The sequence below is a fragment of the Mesocricetus auratus genome, unplaced genomic scaffold (assembly GCF_017639785.1).
Source record: "Mesocricetus auratus isolate SY011 unplaced genomic scaffold, BCM_Maur_2.0 Super-Scaffold_100027, whole genome shotgun sequence".
NCBI classification, from domain to species: Eukaryota; Metazoa; Chordata; class Mammalia; order Rodentia; family Cricetidae; genus Mesocricetus; species Mesocricetus auratus.
In genome coordinates, this window is record NW_024429208.1 from 19,831,417 (window position 1) to 19,857,687 (window position 26,271).

General features: G+C 36.2%; 1 protein-coding gene across 11 annotated transcripts in view; it reads right to left on the reverse strand.

The window, feature by feature from the left end:
- Positions 1-1,954: 1,954 nt before the first annotated feature.
- The window catches only part of Ctnna3 (catenin alpha 3), a 1,429,068-nt gene continuing 1,404,751 nt past the window's right edge, over positions 1,955-26,271 (reverse strand). For 10 of the 11 annotated variants that reach the window (XM_040732537.1, XM_040732539.1, XM_040732546.1 and 7 more), the window contains one exon: positions 1,955-3,513. In XM_040732537.1, the coding sequence (XP_040588471.1) occupies positions 3,226-3,513 (288 nt within the window). In that variant the 3' untranslated portion in view covers positions 1,955-3,225. Of the gene's footprint in view, positions 3,514-8,794; positions 9,045-26,271 lie in introns of those variants that run through there. The other variant, XM_040732541.1, reaches the window with a different exon arrangement.

Below are 26,271 nucleotides of genomic sequence, written 5' to 3' on the forward strand. Positions count from 1 at the left end.
CATTGTCAAAGCTTAGTCTTTTCAGCAACTTGCTATTGAATCTGGGGAGCATTATTGTTAAGAGACTTGAATGCCCCAATGGGAACTTAATTACATATTCACACTTTTAGTTTTTTCATTTATAATGAGTTGAAAGAGATTAGTCTGCAGTGAAAGATTACAAGAATAGACCTGTGTTCAGTTGCAGTTCCTTATCCTGTGGGAGGAAGAGACTTCATGAAGAGCATATGTGTTATACTGATGCTAAGAGATTTCACAATCTTAGATGGCACATGAGAATATTAGGACTCTAATGTATCTTCTAGCACATTCAGACGTCAGACTCAAATCATAAGAGAAGCAGAAAAGCATTAATGACAATGCAGGTTGAAATATATGTTCCTGATTTACTCAAAAATTTCTAGAAACTTTAATAGAAAGATATATAACTGAACACTTTCATTTATTAAAAGATGGAATTTATATTTATCAAATTTTATATTTGATGACCTCATGAGTATTTTCTGAGTTATTCTGAATCTAGACTACTTTGAATTTAACATCATACTTGGTGACATTATAGTTGGTGAAGAAGATACAGAGATGTCCTTGTGGGTAGTATAAAACTTCCTTAAAGTACATTTTTCTAAGTAAGGAAGTGAACTGAAATTATTTTTGCTAGAAAGGACATGTGAGTATTCACTAACAAAAATCAAGCAAATGTGATTTCAAAAGGTATATACTGAGTTATCAAGTTATTACTTCCATTAAAAATTTCCCAGTATTCCCCTGCAGAATAAAATGCCAGCATATAAATATGTGTATAGAATAGTTATTTCCCAAACTTATCTAATGGTACTGTATAATGTAACATTTGCAATTACCCTTCTACCATTTTTTTTCTGTAGATATTTGCATCACCCTTTTCTGGAACCCAACTAATATACTGTCACTGCAGGTGCTTCTCGGGTAGACAGATGTCCTTCTCAGCGTTATTCCTTTTGTTTTTTATTACACCTTTGATTGTTACAGAAAATGTACTCCCTGGGCATTTACCAAGTCAAAAATTTTGTTGTTTTGTTTAATTATAGCTGTTTATTTTGAGCTTAGCTGAAACACTGTACCAAAGTGAAGGCCTTGATTGTTTCTCATTTTGGGTAAAATTATCTAGAATTTGTATCATTTAAAATTATTTCTTTTATTGTTATTTTCTTCTGATAGATCATCCTGAATTTCAATTTGTAGAAAGATGACATGGGGCCAAAGGAACAGTGGGTTTTTCAAAGAAGGTGTACAATTCTGTGCTATGTAAAAATCAAGGTCTAGTATATAAAGTTAGCGATGTGTTTTTGTTTGTTTGTTTGTTTGTGTATTTATAAGAAATTGGTTGTTCCCAAAATTATAAATCTGCATTGTATCCAAGAGAAGTCTGTGCTAAAGTTGCTCTCACTGAGTACAGAACACTGTGGTAGCAGTTCAGTACCAGAGGCTATTTGTCTCAATTGTGCCAGCACTGACTAGATGACCAAATTCCTTTCTTCTCTGCTTCTCATCATGAGAGTACACCTTTTCCAGAATAATTATTATGTGCAAGTTCTTAAGACAAGATGAGGGAAGAAATGAATGGACTTCCCCTTGTTTATACTAAATTTTGTGGAGATCTCAGGCAACCAAGCCAGCATTTGGAATAACGAAAAAATTCAATGTATTAAAAGAGCTAATATTCACCTCAATAACACAATCATCTGCCAGATCTTTCTTTTCTTTTTTGTTGAGGGAATTGTCAACATGTTCAATCCCTTTTGCTTTGTGTACAACTGGCCCTCTTAATACCGATTTATGTTACATATAGAAATACTAATTGATACATTGAAAGCGTCAAAATGCTGCTTCAAGGGCAGTGTTGCAAAAGTGAAGAGCTTCAATTATAGAAAAATTCTGACATAGAAAAATGGAATAAGTAGAGAAACAATCCTTTGAGTGTGGCTTGGTGAAATTGAAGCCTCCTTTTTCCAACATGTTTAATATAAAGCACAGTGTGAAGAAAGAGAGGAGAATGAAAGGGAGGAGGAAGTATTGGAAAGATAAAGGGCTATCATTGTCATGGAACATAGACTACCACAGAGTCCATCATAAACTCAGCTGTAGATAACCATAGTCAATGGACACATAAAATAACCCCAGTGACATTCATTTAGAGGTGGTTATTAAAAATCACCCCGAACTCATGGTCATTAATTCAGCTTCATTGTTTGGTGGTAGATTTCACTCAGTGCCAAAGACTTTGCACACTGGTCTTTCATTTTACCTAAAATTTGCAATGGATACAAAGAGATTTTTTATAATCATGCAAAATTCCTTTTGTGTCCTCTATTTTAGACTTGCTCTGCACTATAAGTCAGTGTATATTTCTCTAACTGAAGGGCTGGATGTGCAGCTTAGGAGTAGATCACTCGCCTAGCACATATAATGTTGTTTGAATCCCAGTACCAAACAAAAGAATCAATGAACAAAAGCTCATTTCCCCAATGGGTGATGACTGTATACATGTGTGCTCTGACAGGCTCAATGCTAAGAGTACAGAACTCCCAAACACAGTAGAAAAAACAGGTGGAAACAGCATCCAAAGTCTCTGCAGCCTTGGAGTGTCACCAAAGCACTTCTTTAGTAATATGAATGACTTTCAAATTCTGGTAAGAAATTTGACTTCCCACATTGGTTATAGTCAACCCATCAACTAATAATGGGTAGTGATATCTAGAAATTGAAAATCCTTTCCTATAGCAAAAACAACACATGTCTGTCAGGTTAGACACCAGGTTAGGTCTGCTAAAGATGGTATGGACACTGGGAAAATACTTGATAAATCCTCTTGTGTCTAATGAAAATCAAGTGAAAAGCTTCTGATAGTGTCATCCTGAACAAGGATAAAAAAAGCATCGGCTTAAACATTTCCAAGTAATCATTACTCACTTTGTCTTTCGCATTCATTTTGTTATGGACATAAGCTATTCCCTGCGAAGGGCAAGGCCAAAAGGACACTTGTGAATTTTATTCCCTAGGTACTACCTGCAAGTTAACTAAGTTGTACTGGCTATAGAGAGACGACAATAACAAGAACCCAAATACACATTGTGCACAATTGTTTAACCCCAACTTAGTGAAATTAAAGAGCCAATGAACTGTGAAATAAAGCAGTGTGGTTGGATTGGGGTATGCAAATGGGCACTGGAGTGGACTTGGTCCTCAGTAGACTTGTCTTCCTCTAAATTCACTCATGACTTGGACAGGGTGGATCTTTTTCTTTGCTGAGCCTCTTCTGACAGCTGCACATGTTTCTTCTGGCTTCTCTCTCTTAATCAAGGGCTTTTTTGCTGGAGCCTTCATCCTCCACATGACAACAGGGTGCCGGGGCCCAGCAGAACTCTGGATGCGGATGATCTTGGTGGAAGCAATGTACGACATTTTTACTGTTTGCACTACAGCATTCATTAAATTTTTGGCTGCCTGGATCAGGGAGGTGACACTGTCCAACTGTAGGAAAGAATGAAGAGAAAAGCTACTGTTTAAAATGCAGTCAGGAATGTATTATTTGAGGATGTAGAAGCTGACAGTAACACTGTACTTTGACCAAGAAATGCATGAGTTAACTCTTATTTTACATATCAATATGCAATCATCTACATCATCCCATTCTATTCTTTTAAAAGGTTGATCTGATGCATAAATAATCCATGTTTTGATTTTAATGTGGCATTGCAGAAAGATAAATTTCTTTCTCTTTGTTTGCAAGAAAGCTACACACACACACACACACACACACACACACATACACACACGTGCACGCTCGCACACACACAGTGCAGACATACACATACATCACTTTTTTCTTGAGAATTTCTTAAATAATAACAGTTAAATGGGTCTCTGTTTAAAAAGTAAATGTTAGTGTATCATAGAGATTGTTAATATAGAAAGAAGGGAGAGTGAAAATAAAATTGAATTGAAGGTTTAGATTCCCCTTTGACAACCTTGAGAAAAGGTTTAAATATTTCCATCAAATCAGTAAATTCATAAAAAAATATTTATTAAAGTTAAAGTAATACACATAAGAAACCAATACATTACTGCCAAAAGTCTGCTATAATTAAGTAGCATTGGCTTCACAACCTATGAAGACTGCTAAATTGCTTAATGACACAGATGTGCTCATAAAATGCTCAAAATATCTTTTCCACAGATAATTTTGTTTGTTAAATGTCCAGGATGCTAGTCATGTAAACAATCCCAAGAAAAAGTGGAGTGGCATTCCTAGAATTTCCAAAATACCTTAGAGCTATGCCAAGTCGATTCGTTTTTTATACAACCTATGCTTTTTCAATTATTTTAGCTTGGCAGATTGTCATCTGCAGCCAACTCACTTGGGGAGATGTGCTTCCACTGTCACCCCTCTGTGATAGGAGCTGTCAGGGCTGGGGCTCAAATGCTGACTCTGTGTAGTTACTGAAACCCATCAGCAGCTGCAGGCCTGCATGTTCTACCTCTGCCGCTCTACGAGCTTCATCTTTCATACACAGAATAAGTAAGTGAGGCAGAGTGAGGAGCTGAGGTTATGTGCCTGGGGCTGTGGTCTAGTTGGCTGTTTCCTCACAAGAAAATTTAATTAGCTCCATAATTTGCCAAGCCCAAGATCCTTGAAATCGTAACTCCAAAAATATATGATTTTAAGGACAGCAATACTGACAACTACACACACACACATTTTACACACATGTATTTTTACATATATTATTTTACATACATATATATTTTACTTATTAAATCCAGGACAGTGAAGCCTGTGTATAGGACAAAAATGACAACTGTTTGACAAACACTAACCATATTTTAAGTACTCACAAGTGTTTTAGGGCAGGAACATGTGTGTTTGCGTGTGTGTGTGTGTGTGTGTGTGTGTGTGATGTGTGTGTGCATGTGTGCCCATGCATGCATGTGTAGGCACTGGTGTCATCATCTTCCTCTTCTTATGCTCTGAGACAGTGTTTCTCATTGAACCTGAAACTCACTGCCTGGCTAATGTGATTGGCCCATGAATACCTCTGATCTTGGAAGACATTAGGTAGCTTCTGCATCTGCACACAGCCTTATAAAACTATTAATTTTTAAATAGACTAACAGGAGTCATTGTTAAACTACCAATAGATTAAAAAATTAAGTTTTCCATTTTATAATTGTTTTCATTAAAAGCCTAGTGGCAGGGTTACTTTTTTAAAAATTGTCAAACAGTGAGATACTTAATCCCCAAACATCACAAGCTTTTACTAATGCATTTGGTTATTTTCTAGAACTTGATTATAAGACCCATTTGCTGAAGGCATGATACACTGGGTCAAAGAACAGGAAACATCAAGCTGGCACTAACCCTGAAGCTTTTTCCCACCTGGTTAGCTTTCACAATGCTGGGAAGTACAATGAACACTACCAGAGGTTAAAAAGGTGTAATCAGTAATCTCAGCCAGACATGAACCTGGTGAGCTATGAAAATGACTGACTGGAAAGATGTACTCATTGATGGCACAAATTTTGTGAAATCCAATCATAAAGACTTAAGGTTCACTCCATGTGAAACCCATACCTAACATCATTATCAAACTAAGAAACTAAGGCTAGACAGGCCATAGAACATGGACAAGAGACTGCTACTACTATTCTGCTAAATGAAAATAGTAATAAATTGTCTCTTAATGACTTATAACTATACCCATAGAGTTAAATATATCTCAGACCTCATCAGAGAAGTTTCCATTTGTAGTAGATGATGAACATAGAGTCATAACTGGTCAAGGTTCATGGTCATAGAGTACACAGTGATCAGTCCTGAAGAGAACATATATGTTGCACCTCCAAAGGCAAACAAGGACATATAACTAGCTAAAGAGTCAGAGAATGTAGATGACCAAAACACAATAATGGCTGTGGAGCACAGCAGGGAGTGTCACATATGAATTCACAGCTTTTATGAAAGCACGAACAAGACCTATCCAGGTCAGGACCAAATTCCTCTTTGAGAGGCTAGTTGTTCATGAAGTTCCTTCTCTAAGGAGCTACAGGCAATCATTAGCTACTAAAGAGGTAGTCAGTTTTTGCTAAGAGTGTAGCCCCTGAGAAGTTAACTATGCTCCTGTGCAAGATCGTGCATCCACAAACATGTGGGAAGCACAAATTGCCCTCAATGGGGGAAACAAACAAACAATCAGGAATCACAGGAATTAAGGTGGTTCTGGGAAAAGATGGAGGAGGGAGAGTGACTATGACCAAAATCTGATAAATAGAATTCTCAAAGAACTAATAATAAAACAGCTCCCTGGTGTTCAGTAAAGCGTGGACAGTACTTCCCAAACCCAGAGCAGAGAAAAACATGTTTTTCCACTGAATGAAATAAAATTTGAGGGTGCAGAGTAATGACATTCCTCAAACATGAAAGCACTGACTGTATGCTATGGGTTTCATACCATCATAGATTATTACATAAAAGAAGATCCTAGGGACCACCTGTCACTCAAGTTAAGCTTTCACTAGTGGCTTTGACTTTCCTACTCTCAACACTTACATTCTCTTGTTTTCCTTTTGACTTTGTCATCTTACCATGGGTAGATTACATGGACTTCCTATTGTTTTGATTTACCCATTGACGCAATATCCCTAAACAGGCAGAGAAGGAAGGGAGTTCAAGTTCAATCCAGGCCTCACAGTATGGGGACTGGCTTGCTTTCCTTCTCCACTTAATCAGTAAGCCCCTACCTGTGCTATTATAATCTCTCAGTCTGGTGTCTGAAAAATCCTTTGACTTTAAAACCTTGAATGGTTATAGGAAAACCTTCTCTCCCACATGACTCAGGGAAACCACAGGACAAATTATGCCCCCTGGAGAGCATGAAGACTAGTTTTGCAGACAGCAGATTAGGACAATTGTTCAGAGAATACTGTTACTTTATGAGAAAAATTTCCAGACCTTGTTGAAGACTTTTCAGGTGTATGAGCTATGTGTCCTGAGATGTGTACCTCTGAACTATTAGCTAAATCATAAGCAATAGGCAAAGCAAGCCTGGATAATGGTAGGAAATTTCATTGACTGTCCAAGATCTATGGCCTAGTCATAGAGAAAAAATATGTAGAACTGGATGCCTGCAAAGCACTAGTAAAAGTCCTTTCTATTCATATCTAATTTCATGAAATATATTTTAAGAGGAGGATTTAATAGAACTACCTATGTAAAGACAAAGATAAATTCGACTGAGGTAATACAGGGCTTTGGCATCCGTAGTCAACTTATTGAACAAAATGTCTTTCAAATAACCTGTGCAGTACAAGATTATTGACTCATTCCAAATGTCTAGGAGAGCAAACTAACCAGGCTTTAAAATTCAGGTCTATGGGATCTCTGTTATATAGCTCTTGCATTAGCTGAAAATTCTGCTGGCAAATATAACCTGAAATGTTTGCCACACAGAGACTCTTTTCACTGACATCTGCTAGCACTCCCCTCTGAGCTAGATGGAGAACTAAGAAAGACATCAGTTATGATCCTAAATGTCTACCCTATTCTCCCACCTAATTATAATATGTAAATATTGTATACAAACACACACACACACACACACACACACACACACACACACACACACAGATTCTTGTTCATGCCAAAAAGGGGTAAGAATTGAGTAATTTTCCAAGAAGAATCTACTCTGACCCAAGCAAAGTCTTGTAGCATGAATCAACATGTGTCACTTACCATGACTCCTATATTTTTTTTGATTGTAGGACTTGGGCATCTTCTTGCTAAACTGATGTGGTCTCCAAAATAACAGAGCACAATAGTTCATCGGTGTCACCATAAAGTTCTTAGGGATCAATAGTGTCCAAGCCAAGACAGAAATTGGAAGTCTCTCCTTTTTAAAATCTTGATAAATAGTAAGGGATTATGTCTAATATAATCTTTTTCTAAGACCTGTCTTAAAAACACCCAAATAATGCACATCTACAAAGTCCTTGTCAGTATTACCAACCTCTTACTACTGTATATTGTCTATGCTTTGTGGTATGTTCTACAAGGTTTCAGATAAACCCCAATACAAATGTGACTGGTTCTGAGATGTCTTCAGATTAAAGGCTTGCCTCTACTTGAAATTAAATCAAGACTACGTCATCGTGACAAAAGAATCTTCTTCCTCTGAATTGCCAAACTTTTATCTATGTCACTATTGTATAAAGGATATGTACTCTACAAAAGCTAATGTGTTGTGGTTTGAATAAGAGTGACATCCATAAGCTTCTATATTTGAATACTAAGGCCATAGTATGTAGAACTATATTTTGGGAAGGATCATGAAGTATTGTCTTGTTGCAGAAGGTATGTCACTAGGGGTTTCTGAGGTTTTAAAAGACCATACTTTCCAGTATCTCTCTTTTTGTCTCCAACTGGTAGGTCAGATGCAAGATCTCAGCTACTGCTCTAACACCCCACCTGCCTATCTGCGGCTATGCTCCCTACCATGATGGTCAGGGACATACTCTCTGTTAGAAAAGCCTACAGTCCAATGCTTTCTTTTAGATGTTCTTGACCACGGTGTTTCTTTACAACCATATAAAAGTAACTAAGATATAATAAGAATTACTCAAGACATAATTCCTTAACAATTTGCCCCATTAATTTGGAATATCTGTTGGAAAAACCTTATCTAAATTCATTGTAGTTAGTGAGAATCAATAGTGATAATAAGGGAAAGCATACCAGACAGTTCTTTTTATTTTATATATTTCTCCCCTGTATTCATAGAATAATCTAATTTCTGTACTCTGGTTGCAAGATATTCGCCAAGAATGCAGTTTGCAGAATTCTAAACTCATCCATGTAACTTAAGAAATGTCTGTGAGTCATAATGCTCACCTGAACTCAGACAACCTTGACTGGCATGACCAGAAGCAGTATTTGACAAACACACATGTGGACTTTGTTCCCAGTCATAACATCGTGGTGTGCTAATAGAAATTGACACATGGCAACCCTATGAGACAATATTATTATTTTAATTTGATAGATGAAGAAACAATAGAACTGGGAGATCAAGAGTACATAGTTACTAAATATTAGAGACATTCTAGTTCCATTTGATATTTTTACTCATTTTGTAACCCGCTTGTCTATAATATCTCAGTTCCAATAGGGATTATTTCAGATATTGAATAGTTAGAAAAATTCTAAAATCTGTAGCACAATGTCTAAAATTAAAAAAATGACTCCATGATATTTCTACCTTTAAGGAAATAGGTTTTTTAAAAACGTGTGTTGATACTAGAAACAGAAAGGGCATGTCACCTGCTAAGGCATTTTATTTGCTAAGATGATGGTTTGAAACTATTATCTATTGATCATTCCCAAGAAACATGTTTTTATATTCCTTTCATTTCTTTTTCAATCACACATTCATTGTACAAAACACTGACTTTATACCAGCATTTATATCAAGCACTTTTATCATATTTAATTCCCAGTACTCCATCTAATCCCTCTCTGCCCATCCAGCCTTTCCCTTGTCTCTTCCATAAAGTCATGCTTATAGGCCTTAAGCATTTGAAGGTGTCTAGATTAATATTTCTACATTAAAAACACATATACTTGATCATAGCCCACAGACAATGAAAGATTACATTTAGACATTCAAAATCTGAGCATCAAGCAAATGAATAAGGCATACAAGCACGTGCGTACGGACACACACACACACACACACACACACACACACACTAAACAAATTAAATTACAGTTTCCAGGATGGGAAGTGCCTAAGATTCATTTAATCATTAAAATGTATCAGTATAAATATAGTCCTGATTAATCATTTTTTTGATCCTCAAAGAGAAACTAAATTAATTTGTTTCCTTGGGTTTTGAAGCCTTAGGGAGGACAGAGGACTAGGACTCTGCAAGTCTTTTTGGCTCTGACTTGAAGTGAAACATCAGCACAGATTTTTGTTAAAACACATATACGTGTTGGCTGGTAGAAGCATAAAATAACTACGTTTGAAAAGGATGTTCCTTTTTTGTGTTTCTAACTTATAGGAACTATTGATATCTCTAGACTAATCTCTCTAAAAGCATGCTCAATATTTTTCAATAAAAATTCATGAGCAAACTCAATATTTTCGAATCCACCAGAAACCTCTGTTGGATATCTTAAGCATCTAACTTATCCCAACACTTAACACACTCTGTTGTTTCCGAAGAGATTTATGTGAAGAATGGCCTACATTGAAAGCATTCTTCCCCTTTTTCAGGTGTATTTTAAGAAATGCTGAACAGCCTACATGGCTTAATAGGCAACTTCTGCAAGAGCTTTGTTAAAGCTAGTTAAAATGGAGTTGCATTTCCAGATTTAAGCTTTCAAGGTCATTATTAAGATAAGAAAGAAGTTTATTGTTGGTGCGTGAAGACTTATTCCAATGGTCCTCTGATATTCACTCTGCAAACCTGTCCTTGGCCAACTCCATTAGACAATGAGGGCAGGAATGGATAACCACTGTAGAAAAGGAGGAAGCCAACACACAGAATTATTGTGTATTGAACAAATAAATATGACATTTTGTTAGTTGCAATCATGTCCGGCCAGAAATAGTTTTTGGAGTTAACTTCTTTTGAGGCAAATATTCTAGGCCCAAAGTATTTTATATTACTTGACAGTGAAATTAGAATAAATATAGTGCCAGTTCTAGTAGCTTTTCAGAATGCATTTGGATTTTATTTGAGACCGACAATTAGAAAATAAAATGTATATACTAGAAATGACTCTCAATCTCTCAACAATGCTGATTGAAAGACAAATACAAGTGCCTGGACCCTACCCGGAGTGAAATGACAGACTCTAGATATCCCCTATGTGGAAGGAATTGGCAATAGGGTGGGAGGCTGGGGGGGGGAGTGTGGGAGGAGGGAAGGGAGAGGGAAATGGGATTGACATGTAAAACAAGCTATTTAAAATTAAAATAAAAAAATGATAAAAGAAAAAAAAAGAAAGACAAATACTATGGCCAGAGAGATCCTCCATGATCAATAGCACATACTTCTCTTTCAGAGGACCTGGGTTTGGTTCTCAGAACCTACATTGTGGAGTTGACAATGGCCTGTTACATTAGCTCTAGGGATGCCCTCCTCTGGAGTCTGTGGGTAACTGTCCCCTGCATATATTCAAAGATAAAAATAAATACTCTTTGTAAAAGAAAAGCATATATTTAGCTGAGGCACTGATTCTACCAAATAATAACAGCTCCTGAGATGTGATTTGAGAATATTTCTACTTTCTTTCTCAGAAGAGCTAGTGAAAGTGGGCTGGGCACTGGTGTTTCAGCCCTTGTTCCCCTTTGCTTTAGCATCAGTCAGGAAGGACATTGAGGTCTGCCTTCTCCGCAGATATACCTGTGAGGGTATGAAATTTTCACAATGTTGCAGGAGCCATGGGCTAAGGAGTAGAAAGCGCTTGGCTGTTTCCTTAATTCTGTCTTCAAAACTTTCATGAGTACAACCAGTACGGAACTTGGCTCAGTGATACTGAAGGCTTAAGATGGCATGAACTTTAAACACAGAGAGGATTTCCAATCTGCACATTCCTGACTATTTCAAATCTACACAACCTATTTTCAAGCTCTTAGGGTTATTATCGATTTCTCTGCCATTCAACCACAGTATTAAAATGTTTAGCAAATATATTACTTTTTAGTGTTTCATTCTTTGAAAATGCCATACATATATGCAATATATTTTAATCATATCTAACTCCCATCTCGTCATCACTGCCGAATACCCCTGAGGATCTGCCTCACATCTCACATATTCTCTTTTTATAGTATTTGCTTGTTTGTTTAACCCACTAGATCCAATTAGCGCTGCCTCATGCATATGGGTATGAGGTCATTTACTGCTGGAGAAGAGAGAGTCACTTTTCTTTAGGAACACACCTATTGGTAAGTTCTCTATGTCCCAATGGATACTCATCAATTTTTAGCTTACATATTTCTTCTACAGACATTTTAAAAAATACAATTGTTTGTTTCACCAGCATTTATTCCTAGGTGACATTAAAAAAATCACCTTTGGCTAATTCTCTCGTGGATAAACAGATACGTTGATAGCCAGCAACTTGAAACTGTGTGTTTATGAGTGTGTGTGTGTGTGTATGTGTGTGTGTGTGTGTGTGTGTGTGTGTGTGTGTGTGTGTGTGTATGTGTACTGGAGATGGAATCTAGTGGGCTTACATTTATTAAACATGGGTTCAACCACTCAACTACATGTAGCCAAGCTCCTCTTAGGCAATTCTTGATCTATCCAGACAAAAATATTTCTTATTTCCTGTGTCATCAAACCTATAGTGCAGCAATTCTCACTTGTTATGAATTTATTCACTTTAAACAAATGTAAAGTGAATAATAAAACCCTGGAGGAAACAGAGAATTTCCATTTTGCTAGGAATGGACGGGGTGAAAGGCAGAGATGCAGGGGGCTCTTTCTATTTCTGTCTTTCACAATGTACCACCACCGAATGTCCCCCAGATTCCTTTTCTTTTCTACCTTCTGGAGGCCTTTATGCACTTTATAATTCTCTCCATGACATATCTTTATTTCTTTCTTCTGACTTTAATCAGCATATTGAAATGTTGATAGAACTGCTCTGAACCTAAAATTCAATGTGACTTTTGAAATGGTACCTTTACTCCAACCCTCTTTTCATTACTTCTCAAGGAATCTGATTTTGTACTGTTAATGAAGCATTCCCAAATATTATATTTAATACATATTCATATATAATATCTTGCATATATGATATGTTCTATTTTGAATGTGTTAAATATATAACACGCATGTATTTTAAGTAATTTAACAGGTAATCAAGCATGTATAGTTTCACCCATTAATGCTCACTTTTAAGGATGTATTTTAAGAGTTATTTTTTAAAGTATGTATATGTGGGAAAATATATACATGATATATACATGTAAGCATAGGTGTCTGTGGACATCAAATGTGTCATGAATTAAAGATGGTTTTCAATTTCACAGGTGTTAGAAACTGAATTCAGCCCCTCTCTGTAAGAGTGTTCAGTACTGCTTACCATTAAGTCATGTCTCACTTCTAATTAATACTCATTCTTACACAATATTTGATGAAATAACGTATGACTTACTCATTCTAGTGTTGATGGATTATTAGGCTGCTTAGACCTACTATGAACGACTAAGTGAATATTTCAGTATATACCTTTTGGCAAATAAACATAAAATTTTTGCTAGTGTACACCAGAAGTCAACTGCAGTTATGAGACTGCATATGTCCAGGTTTATTAGGTGCTTCCTAGAAACCCCAATGTGCTCTTGTAAATTTATGTTCCCACCAATAATTTCTGAGAGTTCTAGCAAGTGTACATAGTCTCTATTTTTTTCTTTGTTTTTTGGCAGGAAATTGGAAATTTTATAAATATAACTTTATAAGAAAGGAGGAAAATAGTGATTAAAGTCATTTTGCTATTTCAGGTTCCTCCATGCATATATGAGCTTTACAGACACTCAGGGTCTTCAGCCAATGTGGTGATCTGAAGGAGTGTTGAGTACAAAGTCACTGTGGTGCTAAGTTCCCTTTTTCCGTTGGCTCATGATGCTGAGGATGTCTTAGGCATGGATTGAACGTTCTCATACCTTTATTAATGAAGTGTCTGCTCAATACCTAGTTTTACATTAGGGCTAATTTTATTCTTTATTGCTCCTTATAGCTTCTGGATATATGTTTCATAAAACACATATGACCTGCAAAAATTTTATCCTCTGTGATTTTCCTTTTTATGCTCATAATTTTGTTTCTTAAAATGCACAATTATTTTTAACTCACTGAATTTAATTTAACATATTTCAAGTGTCTTTGGTGGTTGTTCTATCTAAACAATTTGGTTACAACAGGGTCACTGAGGGTTTTTTTTCATGCTTTCTTACAACTATTGAGATTTGGGACTCAGTTTATGTTCAATGTTTTGATTCTTTTCTTAGTAAATGATATAAGTACATATTTTTGAAAAATATATTCAACTTTTCAAGTACAATTTGTCAAAAGCAATGTTTTTCTTAAAATTGTTTTCAAAGTAAATTGATAGTATGTGTTTGGCTCAATTTCTAGACTTTTGGGCCTCATTTCTTTTTTTGCCCTCACATTAACATCGACTTCTCAGGGAAGACTTGAATGATACATAAGTTGGGAATAGGAATTTCATTTTACAGGTTCCAAATGGCAACCTCTATCTCCCTCAACATCATATTTATCACAAGATAATAAATCTCTAAAAATAGAGATGTTTTTATTATTTGTATGCTTCTATTATTTGAAGTAGTTGGCAATGCATATTTAGCACACAAATAAAATAAATTCTGTTTATATAAATGGTAGAGCTATACATGTAGAGATGACAAAATGTTTTTCAAAATGACTGCAGTCATGTTTTCTATTAATCTCCTGTATTCCTCCAGTCTTCACCTGTAAGTTTCTAGCAGCTAGAATAATAAAAAATGGACAAATGATTTTTTCTTATTATTTGCATTCTATACTTAGAACCTGCTAAAGGTTTTCTTCTCAGAAAGTCTCAACCTCCTAGCTTTAGGTTAGCATCCCTTTTAAAACAGTGGCTATAAGCAAGAAATATGTCTTATCCCAAGAATAAACATTAGCTTTGTAATAAATAGCATACATTGGATTCCATCTCTGTGTGAGAAGAAATCAATTAAAAAGAAATTTTGGTATTGATTGTTAGGTTTGTTAGTGTCTCAAATTTAAATTTACAAGGTAAAATATCAAACAATATGACACAAAATATAGTAAAGTTGATCGAACAAGAGTTAGGACAAATTCCCCCACCATTGATAGTAGAGGTCTGGTTCTTCCCTATCATTGACAACTTCCCTATTCTAACATCATGCAACTCCAGAAACAGTGTGAGGTCAACTGTGCTCGTTACCTGCCCTGCAATGATCATCATACTCCAGGTCCAGTAAGGCAAACAGAAACACTTCCAAGGGTTTCAAAAGGCAAATTATTGCAGGAATATGGTTACATGGTGGAAAATGTAAAGCAAGCCTGCTGATGGCCAATTGTCACATCAGCACAAACTTCCGCAGTCTTGGGGCTCATAAGATGGGGAATGTAAAACCATAGGACACAGAATACCTGAAATGCAAGTCTGTCTGTTAATAGTCTGACAATTATCTCCTATATGTTAACCCTGACTGAAAGTTACTAAATAAAACACCTTGATGATATAAAATTCCTGCAAAGTACGGTGACAAGGACAATGAGATTTCTGCCTGAGTATGCATATTCCTCTATTTCTTATTGGAGGTTTGTTCTGGTTTAATCCTGAGAACCTTCTTATGTGTAGTTTTTCATTTCACTAATTACAATACTGTACTTGAAAATGTAAAATTAACATCTGTGTATTTCTTCAATCAATATTGTTCATAAATAGAATATCAAGCTTTTAGCTTAGCTTTGTCACTAGTATACACATACACACACATACACTACATATATACATATACATATTCACACACAGAGACACACACATGCACGGATACACATATATACAAACAAATAGAGACACCCACATATATACACAGAGACACCCACATTCACAGATACACACATGTACATAAACATGCACACTGATATATATATATATATATATATACACACACAAAGACACACATGCACAAGATACACACACGTAGAGTGGGGACAGCATGAAATTTCACTACATGTTTAAAAGTTACATTATGATTTAATCTTTTCATAATCTAAGTCTTAACGATAGTTTAATGAAACCCCATAAATTATAACATTGACCACTATGACTAAAATGAAGAGTAAACTCAATAATACCTATAAAATAGAATCTATATTGAACATATGAAAGTTATAAAATTGTAACAGCAAAATTTATGATGAAGGGGTCACTTTTCTAGGTTCTGCTGTAACTTTTTAGTGTTCCACTGCTCCCATAGTGTCATATGCTCATAGGCTTCGGAACTGGGTGTACACCCACTCTAGCCTGGAAAGGTTATGCATATGCACTCTATTAGTGGTTTAAATCTGGGATGAGCAGAGCTACCATTAAGCCATAATTGCTTGATCCAACCTATTGGAGCATTAGGGCAACAGGTAAGGAGACAAGATGGTTCTTTCGAAATGATTCCAAGGGAAGCCTCGAGCAATAGAGTTGTTATCTGAGATGTGAAGCATGGAATATGTCACGTAAAACGCAATGCACCTTGAGGAAAACAATTAAAGTGTCCTTCAAATCATGGCCTTCTATTTATTTCACACAAGCACTTTGTATCTGAGAAAATATCAGGGGCTGGGGAATTGTCCACAATGGGGAAAATACTAAAACGTTCTGTTGCTGAATTTAGTTTCTTTTTCAAGTCAGACATCTCTTTCAGCTTGCCTAGAGTGTCGTAGAAAACAAAAGAATCTTCCAGAGCCTTTCTATAGATAAGTACAGCTGTCTCCTCCTGGAAGAGAAGAGGTTCAAACACATTTCAGAGCAGCTGCCTCTTGCCCTCCCAGCTGCTTGGGAAATGAGAAACTTTTCTGGCAGCTGGCCCTAACCCCAAAGCAGCGGGTGTCTGAACTAAATCCCCAGGCACCAGAATGCAGGAGGCTGCAGACACAGAAAACCATGTGTGGCTTTTAATCATCCTGATCTTTGGCAGCACTGGGTAAATTCAAAGAAAGCTCATAAGGCAGGTTAGGTGACTGAGATCTGGCAGGGTTTAGGTATTCCTGTGCAGCGAAAGAGGAAGCAAGCACAACTCTGAGGTTAGGAATGGCTCAGACAGACTAGATAAATTAATCCAAGAAGTCCTTCCCACTGATCAGGAGGACTTTTTTTTTGTTTTGTTTTGTTTGGGTTTTAATGTGTAAAACAGAAACATCAAAAAAGACTGTAGGACTGATTAAGACAGTGTGATCAACACTTACTCCGTAGGACCCTCTTAAGATAGTGTGATATGCAGAAGGACAATGAGTTGGGTATACAATGTCTTCCCTGATTATCAATGCTGTGAGAACACTAGTCTTCTTTTAACAAGAGTAATCATCAAACTTGAAATAAGCAGGAAAGATGAACTTCCAATAATAGCTCCATTTATCAAACCTGTGTGCAAAGGCTATATCCTTCAAGGTTTACATAAAAGTTTACATAGCATGCCAGTAAGAACTTTGAGGTAGGTGGCATTTCTGAATTTACCAAGTAAAACATCTGACAAATGTAACTCTAGGGCATTGGACAATGCAATCAAGGCAAGAAGATGTGGACTCGGAATCTCCATGATGCCACAGCCTGTATTCTCCAGCATCTGGGACAGATGTTCTCTCAAAACAAGGAAATGTCCTGTCAGTTAGTGAAACTGTCTTCTCTCCCTTGTGTTGTGACTCTTTGGTCCTTTATGAACTCTCCCAACCCGCTGTTTTTTCCCCTTTAAATATGCAGTATTGGGATAGTGTTGCATTGCAGTTTGGGAGTCTTGCACATTTAAAAAGATTCCCAGACCTTGAAGTCTGTGGTTGGCAACTACCATTGGTTTCTCTGATGGACAGTCTCTAACATTGCTTTTTCTTGGATATTTGTTCTTGGTGTAAGTGCATATCCATCCTGTGCTATGCATGCTTTAAGAGAAAGATTGACTATGATGATTGAAAAGTGTTATGTCTGTAGGCATATCTTAGTAGACCCCCAACACCTAATAAAAGACCATGTTTTCACGTGAGTGTGTCTCACTGGAAATGCTATAAACGTTATTTTCTCTCTTAAAGTTCCTATTTGACCTAACAGGCATAGGTTAAAGAAATGTACAAGTGTGAAAACAATAAAGCAAGAGTCACAAAGAGAGAGGAGCGCTGTCTTCGTGGGCAAAGCTTTTAACCCAGAGGTCCAGACATGTGGGCACATTTCAACAATGCATGCCATGTATCACAAGGGCCATAATTTGATGGTAATAATAGTTCAAATACTGAAATTGGAAAGTGATTTGCTGTTTCTACATCAATTAGTCTGTCTTAAAGGTTACTCATCTAATTGTATCCCTTCATTCAATTGTAGTCTGATATACTCTCTTGAGTGGAACGATGAAGAAATAGAGTTTATATCTAGCTTCTTGGGAACCAAACTAGAAACCCATTTTAAAAATACAGTGATTAGCAAAATAGACATGTTCAAAAAGATATATTTTCTGCGTGGCTGTGTATCTTAGCAGAGAAACAAAAATGAAAATTAAAAAAAAACTGAGATTTTCTTGCCTAGGACCACAGAGACAAATTAAACATCATTGATTTATCTTATAACATCAATAAACAAACATACCATGCATGTTCTAAGATAAACATACCGTGTCCTATTTTCCAAATTATTGGAAAATAATGCACATTAGTAGGCATTCAGTTTGCTTGGTTCATCTTCAACAATGTCTTTCTCATGGCAGATATTAGTAATTGAATGTCCCCTAGTCATTTGTCCATTATTCATTAATAAGGAAACCTTGCTTTTATTCCCACAGCATTTAATCCAGCCATCAAGGATAGATCAAGACTGGCCACAACCTTTTATGACTGATTGGTCTAGACATGCTTCATCTCACCCGGGTTTGATCCAAATGTATGGTGTGATTTCAAGGAAGATTTGTAATTTACATAATTTATATAAAGTAAATCCTCACTTTATTGTATGTTAAGAAGCATTGGCCTAAGGATAGAATAACTTGGGCTACTGAAACCATATCAAAATAATAAGCTAATATACAAGAGTAAATAATAGTAAATAACAGTTGGTGACAGAAAGAACAGCAGAAGGCTTTCAGACTTGGTGCCATCATAAAACCATGGAACAACTATAATCTGAACTTCTAGTGATGATTTATGCTTTTGATAATAAATTTTGCTATGTGAAACCAAAGGGATCCTATTGTAAACCCATTTTTCCTCCCATCCCAAAGTTGTGCAAACAAAGATGACATTGTCTTTCTTCTAGCTTATCTTCCACATTCTAACCATATTGAGGACTTGTAACACCTGCATTCCTCTCGATTTGTCTCCAATTACATCTGTGTTCAAGCATATATACACACACACACACACACACACACACACACACACACACACACACACACGGCCAAGTTCTATGTCAGATTCTTATTTAATCCCTAGCTTACATCTTGGCTTAAGCAATGACTACTCTATTTGCAACCACTCACCTACTACTACTTCAGCTTGATTCTGTAATTTGAATCCCAAACTACTATATTCATGGAACAATACCCACACTGTTTACATTTATTCTTATCTCTATATTGTGAGATTTAGGAAAGACTAAATCCCAGAGAACATTATGCTAGTCTAGAAATTTGATTTATTGAAACTATCTGATTTTCTTTTAAAGGAAATTTTATTTATGATGCTACTTGCCATGATTTTCAGAAATCAACTCTTTCTTTCCCCCTTGTTTGAGGCAGGCTTTCTTGCATTTTTTGTAGATGGTCTGCATAATACAGGCTTAGATGACCAACAAGTATCCTGTAATCAACCTGCCTCTGCCTTCCATCTCCCTATAGGATTGTTAGACTTACAGATGCACACTAGTGCATCTGAATATTCCTAACATGGATCCCAGGGATGTAGCTGTTCTTTTAGTTCGGGACAGCAAGAGCTTTAACCCACTGAGTCATCTCACCAGTCCTTAAAACCTTCCTTTATACACATGCTAGAGGGACTAAGTATTGAGAACATGTGAGAAGCAAATGGTATGTGTCTCAAACTTGTCTGTACCAGGTTTGAATAATTTTAGATGACAAATGTGATTGCTCTGTGATCATTAAACATAGGTATAATGATTGTAATTACCTAAAGGTGACAAATATCTGTATAGATAGATATAGATAGCTGTATGTAGATGTGTGTGCATGCTGTTATATCACTCTTCCAACAGTGTACAAAAGCTTACTTACAGTGATAATAATCTCTTATTTTATAAGTATTTAACCTATAGTCATCAAAATGTATATATTCTATTTCCTAAACCCATTTATTCAATTTTATATTCACCTCACTAATTCAAGTCAACATCTCTTTTACACAAAGAACTGAAACAACCTCCCCTTTACACAAAAAGCTACATTTCTAAAGCATAATTCTGGTGATTTTTCTGTTTTCTAAACTTCCACATAAGAAAAACAGCTCTAGAATGAAGTCTGTGGCATTGACTATGTTGTATTTTCAGGTACTGTACAGTCTTATTTTGCTCCAATCTACCTGACTCTCAGCTCCTTTCTCACCACATAAAACAAAACCATGCTATCCTGTCTTAAAGATGTTTATCTCTTGTCCAAGAGTCACTTTCCTTGAATTCATACTTGTTCCTTCAGACTCAGCAAGACTGTGACAGTGGTCCCCTAGTGAGATGGCAATGATTTCCCAAGCTCTATTTTCCCCTCTCAGGAAGAGATCATCATGATCTTCTCTGTCCCCATTGTACTCAGCACACACACTGTCATTATAGCACTTGGCACTGCGAATTGCTGCTCCCTTGTCCTGATCTTCATTGGGAAAATGGATATAAAACTATGGATAAGTAATAAAGTAAACTCAAGTTTTATTTGCTTGTTGGCTCACATTTAAGTGGTAATTGTACCTTTTACAAGATCCTAGAGAAATACCTCTCATTTTCTTGGACTTTTTTTTTGTCTGATAATCCATAACACTTTGCAGTCACATCTATCATGATAGCGGCAGCAAAATAAGGAGTGGAAGATGAATGCTAGTTTAATCAAAGTAGGTTTAGATTTACTGTCTAATATCAAAGAGAAATACATTAAACGACTCCTTTGATACTGCCTGTCTGAAACCAAGAACATTTAAAAGGACAAAAGCTGCTGTTTTAAATTCTCCATCAAAGATTTTTAAATATTTTAAAAGAAATCAATGATTATTGGCAATCTCAGTAAAATGGAATCGAGAAGACATAGTTATTCTTAAGGGAGTTTTACAGAGATGGACTGGCCTTGTGATTGAACTTCTGTTATTTATTGCATTTTGATTCCATTAAAACCAGAATCTGAATGTTGTATTTGTTCCCTATGTTGATACTTAAATCTGACTCAAAAATTGGTATAGAAGACTCTCAAAAATGCTAAAAATAGAACTTCCATATGACCCACTCTAGAAATCCTGCACATATTCTCAAAGAACCCTGAATCTTACTACAGATTCTTGAACATCTATGCTTATCCCTGCTCTGTTCACAACAGTCAGGAAGCTGAGCCAGGCTAGGTGTTCATCAACTGATAAGTGGATAATGAAAACAGGGTGCATTGACACACTGGAATTTTATTCGGTTGAAAGAAAAATAAAATCATGAAATGAAGGAAAAAGGGTGAGATTATAATGCTTATAATTGCCAATGTTGTACAACTATTTCATACAGGTATCCTAGCTCTAACTATTATTCATGTGTATCAGGGTTTAAATGTGAGAAAAGTACGTTGGCCTGGAAAGGGGTCATGAGACATGCTTTTTTAAAAGCTTTACATGAGAGCAATAGAAAAGACAAACATTTGACATATTAAAGAGAAGGGGACAGAGTGGGGGTAAACACGATAGTAAGGAAAAGAGGAGCTGGAGTTAGAAAAGGAAAAGAAGTAGAGATTAATCAACTAAAGCCAAATATGCATGAAAACTCCGCAAGGAACCTCTTTATTTTGTGAGCTAATTTTTAAAATCTATGCTCTATAACCATCTAAAAACAAATAACTCACTCATATATGGATATTAGACATAGAGCAAAGGATTACCTGCCTACAGTTCATACCTCCAGAGAAGCTAGGAAACAAAGAGGACACTAAGAGAGACATACATGATCCCTGGGAGAAGGGGAAATGAACAAAATCTCCTGGGTAAATTGGGAGCACAGCAGAGGGGAGGGGAGGGGATGGCAGAGAGGGTGAGGACAAAAAGAAGGGGAGGGAGACATGAGGGATCAAGAAGATTGAGTCAGGGAAGAATAGAGGAGATCAAGAAAAGAAATACTTTAATAGAGGGAGCCATTATAGGTTTAAAGAGAATCTGACACTAGTGAAATATCCAGAGATATACTAGGATGACCCCACTAAGAATCTAAGCAATAGTTGAGAGGCTACCTTAAATGCTCTTCCCCTATAGTGAAATTTATGGCTACTTTATATGTCATCATAGAGCCTTCATTCAGTAGCTGCTTCAAACAGAAGCAGAGACCCACAGCTAAACACAGAGCCAAATTCCTGGAATCCAGTTGTTGAGATGGGAGAGTGATGAGCAAAGGGGTCAAGACCATGCTGTGGAAACCCAAAGAAACAGCTGACGTGAACAAGAGGGAGCTCATGGTTCCCAGACTGGCATCTACCTTGGAAACCAGCATAGGACAGGACCAGGCCTCCTGCACGTGTCAGTTAGAAGGCCTGTGCTGTCTATGGGGCCCATGGTAATGGAACAGCATTTATACCTAGTGCATGAATGGACATTGGGAGCCCATTCCCCATAGGGGAATACTGTCTCAGCCTAGACACAAGGGGGAGGGCCTGGGCCCTGCCCCAAATCGTGTGACAGACTTTGATGACTCCCCGTAGAAGGATTCACCCTTTCTATGGAGCAGAAGAAGTATGGAATGGGGGCAGTGGGGTCATGGGAGAATGGGAGGGAGAGGGAACTGGGATTCATATATAAATAAGGTTGCTTCTAATTTAAATTAAAAGAGGAAAATATTTTGAAAAAACCAAAATAACTCTGAATTTGACTTAATAATATAAAAGACAATAAAGGATTACTTCTCTTTTTAGCAAAGTCTAAGTTCTCAGTCTTGTGTCAAGGAGACAAAACATGACATATGTCAAAAATCCACTTGCCACATCTGTAACCTTGACATGGCTTATTGGAAGTAAGTAGACAGTATGATGATTGGAAGCTGAAGGGAACTGGTAGAGGCTTGACAGAAGGAAGTTTGATTTATAACCTTTCTAAATGATGACTCTTCCAGACTTGCGTCAAATGGTCTTTCTGGATCCCAGCCCTGAATTTATTTAACCTCTGTGACTGTGCCAATTTATCTACACCTATTAAGCCTGCCTTTCCCAGGAATGTGGACCCCATTTAGGCCAGAAATGGGGAATTGTAAAGTATTTTTGGCAGATAGTTCCTTGACTTTGAGCCCAGTTCCATTTTCTTCTTTTTGTGTGAGTAAGATGGGCCCTTAGTACCCCATGCTTGTGTTCTGTTCTGACTTCTGAGGTGTATGTAAGACTCAGACTAGTAGGAAGATATTTTCAACAATAGTTCAAGAGATTAAACATTCAATGTTCACTTGGGTAGGAAATACATTTTACAGTTATGTACATTCTCTGAGCTTGAATTTCTTTGTGCTATATATGTTTAACTGAATTATTTATAAGATTTCATCCAGTTATATAACATTAAGAGTCTTAATTATTATCTTTTCCTCTGGGTCCTCCTCTAGACCATTTAAAATCAGGAGATATCATGTAAGTGTCTAGGTTCTTACCCTTAAATTTTCCTGTTTACTTTCTTAATATATGCAGACTATTTGCCCATTCATACACAATACAAGGTCTTTTGATTTAGAATACATATATATATATATATATATATGATTTGGATTGCTCATATATTAGTATTTTCCCCTGGCTTTATCATTCATTTCAAATTAGCTACATCCTAAAGTCCAATTTTATGGGACTGACAGAATTCCTAATGCTAGCCTTTCAGGGGTAACCCTAAACTTTCCATGAAATAGGAACCAACCTACACATGTGTTTTTTTAAGCTTTCAGAAAACTGTTCCCGTACATCACATAATAGCAGTCCAATGAGCTCTACACTGTTACTACAGGTTTGGAATACACCAGTACATTATGACTACCAGTACAGAAGTCTCTAAACTATGAACAATGGTTCAGAACACTTTATATTATGACTAGTGAACAAAAATACTCTATACTGTGACTACCAGTTCAGAGCCTTCTACACTGTGAATACTGGTCCAGAGAACTCTACATTGTCACTTCTAAGTTGAAAATTCTATACTGTAGTTCTAGTTCCAAACACGCTATACCATGATTACTGGTAAAGACCATTCTATACTGTAAATACTAGTTCAGAATAGTCTATACTGTGAATTCTGATCCAGAATACTCTGTACTATGACTAGTGGTTCCAAACATTCTGTGCTATCATTACTAGTACTCCATAGTGTGATACTGATTCAGAACACTGCATACTCTGACTACTGGTCATCAAACACATTATAGTGGGACTACTGGAAGAACTAAGTTCTTTTTTTAGCAGGATTATTTATAGCCAAGTACAATGTCTTCATGTTTTGAATAAAAGTAACCTGAAATTAAATGTTTACACTTTGATGAATACATTAGGTGACTTAAAATAACCTAACAAGACATTCATTATATGGTACACAGTGAAAATAGGGTGGATGAAATAGAGTAATAGGTTTTTTAAAATTAAATCATTATGTTTGACCACCCACTGGACAAGTTACAATTAATAGAATACCTTGATAAAACCAACCCTAAAACAATTTTAATTTATTTTTGCAGAAGTAAATATTTAACATACAAAGAACATTTTAAAGTTGTTCAGAAGGAAGAATCCAAAAAATAACATTGCTGTAATATGGATGAACATTACTGTTCAATGTGACCATACCATAAGATTTAGCAGCCAGTTATATAGAAAAATTGCAACATATTATTTCATCCTTTCTGAAACTATTCAAAATCATTAATGATAAATATTTTCAGCTCTCAGACACTCTCAAACAATATAAAAACCTAGCAAGAAACATCACTCCATTGTGTGTTATAGATTTGTAGTTAAGTTCATAGCGATGTTATTAGGGTTTATGTTGCACAGTCCAGCCACTCATATCACTGACAGGAAATTAGATGATTTGGTTTTAATTGGAAGAGTAGTTAAATATGTACTAAGAAGACACATAAGTATGTTTAGTTCCTCATAGAAACACATTTTATAGTGTTCAGAAAATAATGAATGAATGAATGAGAGACATACAGAATTCCATTCCCACAGAGGGACTCTTTTCTTAATTAAGGATAGTATTTTTAAGCATATCAGTTCTACAAATGACAAAACATTGGCATTCCCACATATTCACTAAAGTTTGGTATTGTAAACTATTCATAAATAAGTTTATAAATTTGTGATTTTACACACAAACACACACACACACACACACGCTCCCATGTTTTTCTTTAGCCTACCTCTTCAATCTATTCAATTAACCTTTCCTGTCATACTCATGTTATTTATAAAATATTTAGGTTGTGGAGCTCCAGTATATCACTATAATAATTAGTATTTACTAATCTATTACAATGTCTGAATCACTACACCCTATCTTCATTTTATCTTGAGAATTAATCAAATCTAATAAATATTTGACAATGATACTTCCATGACTAGACGGGGAAAGGGAGTTAATGGTCTTTTCTCAGATCACAAATTTAATCAAACCATACTTCAAATGCACTACAAACACTGCTTACTATGTAGTAAAGTGTTAGTAACAACTGTATTTATTTAAGTCACTTATTGATAGCCAGATATTTGTTTTTTATCTCAATACTCCACTTTTTTTTAGATGAAGCCCAGAGGCATCTGGTCACATTCACTGTAACAAGGACAGATCCTGAGCCCAGGAGTGTTGGGTCCACATTCTTATCTATGAAGCAGACTCCCCAATCCAGGCAAATTCAGAACCTAAATCTACCTGTCTAACATCAGAGCATATTTTCTACATACCATTACCTCCCTAACACGAGATATGACAGTATATGGAAAAAAATACATTCAATTTCCCTGGAACATTTAAGCTAAGTCTTTCCAGTGCAGGAAATAAAGCTAGAGACTGCATCTTTTCTACCAGCTGTGCAATGGAATTGCCATTTGTTATCCAAAGATCTGTATTTCTGGTTTGTAAGGGACTGGCCAAAGTACTAGCAAGTATAAAATCTGAGTTTAGTTATGCATCCACAATGGTACTTTGCCTGGTCATCTATCATCTTGCAGAATCTGCTGACTACTTCCCATTCACCTCACTTTATGCTAAGTAGCTTTATTAAATTAATCCTAGGGG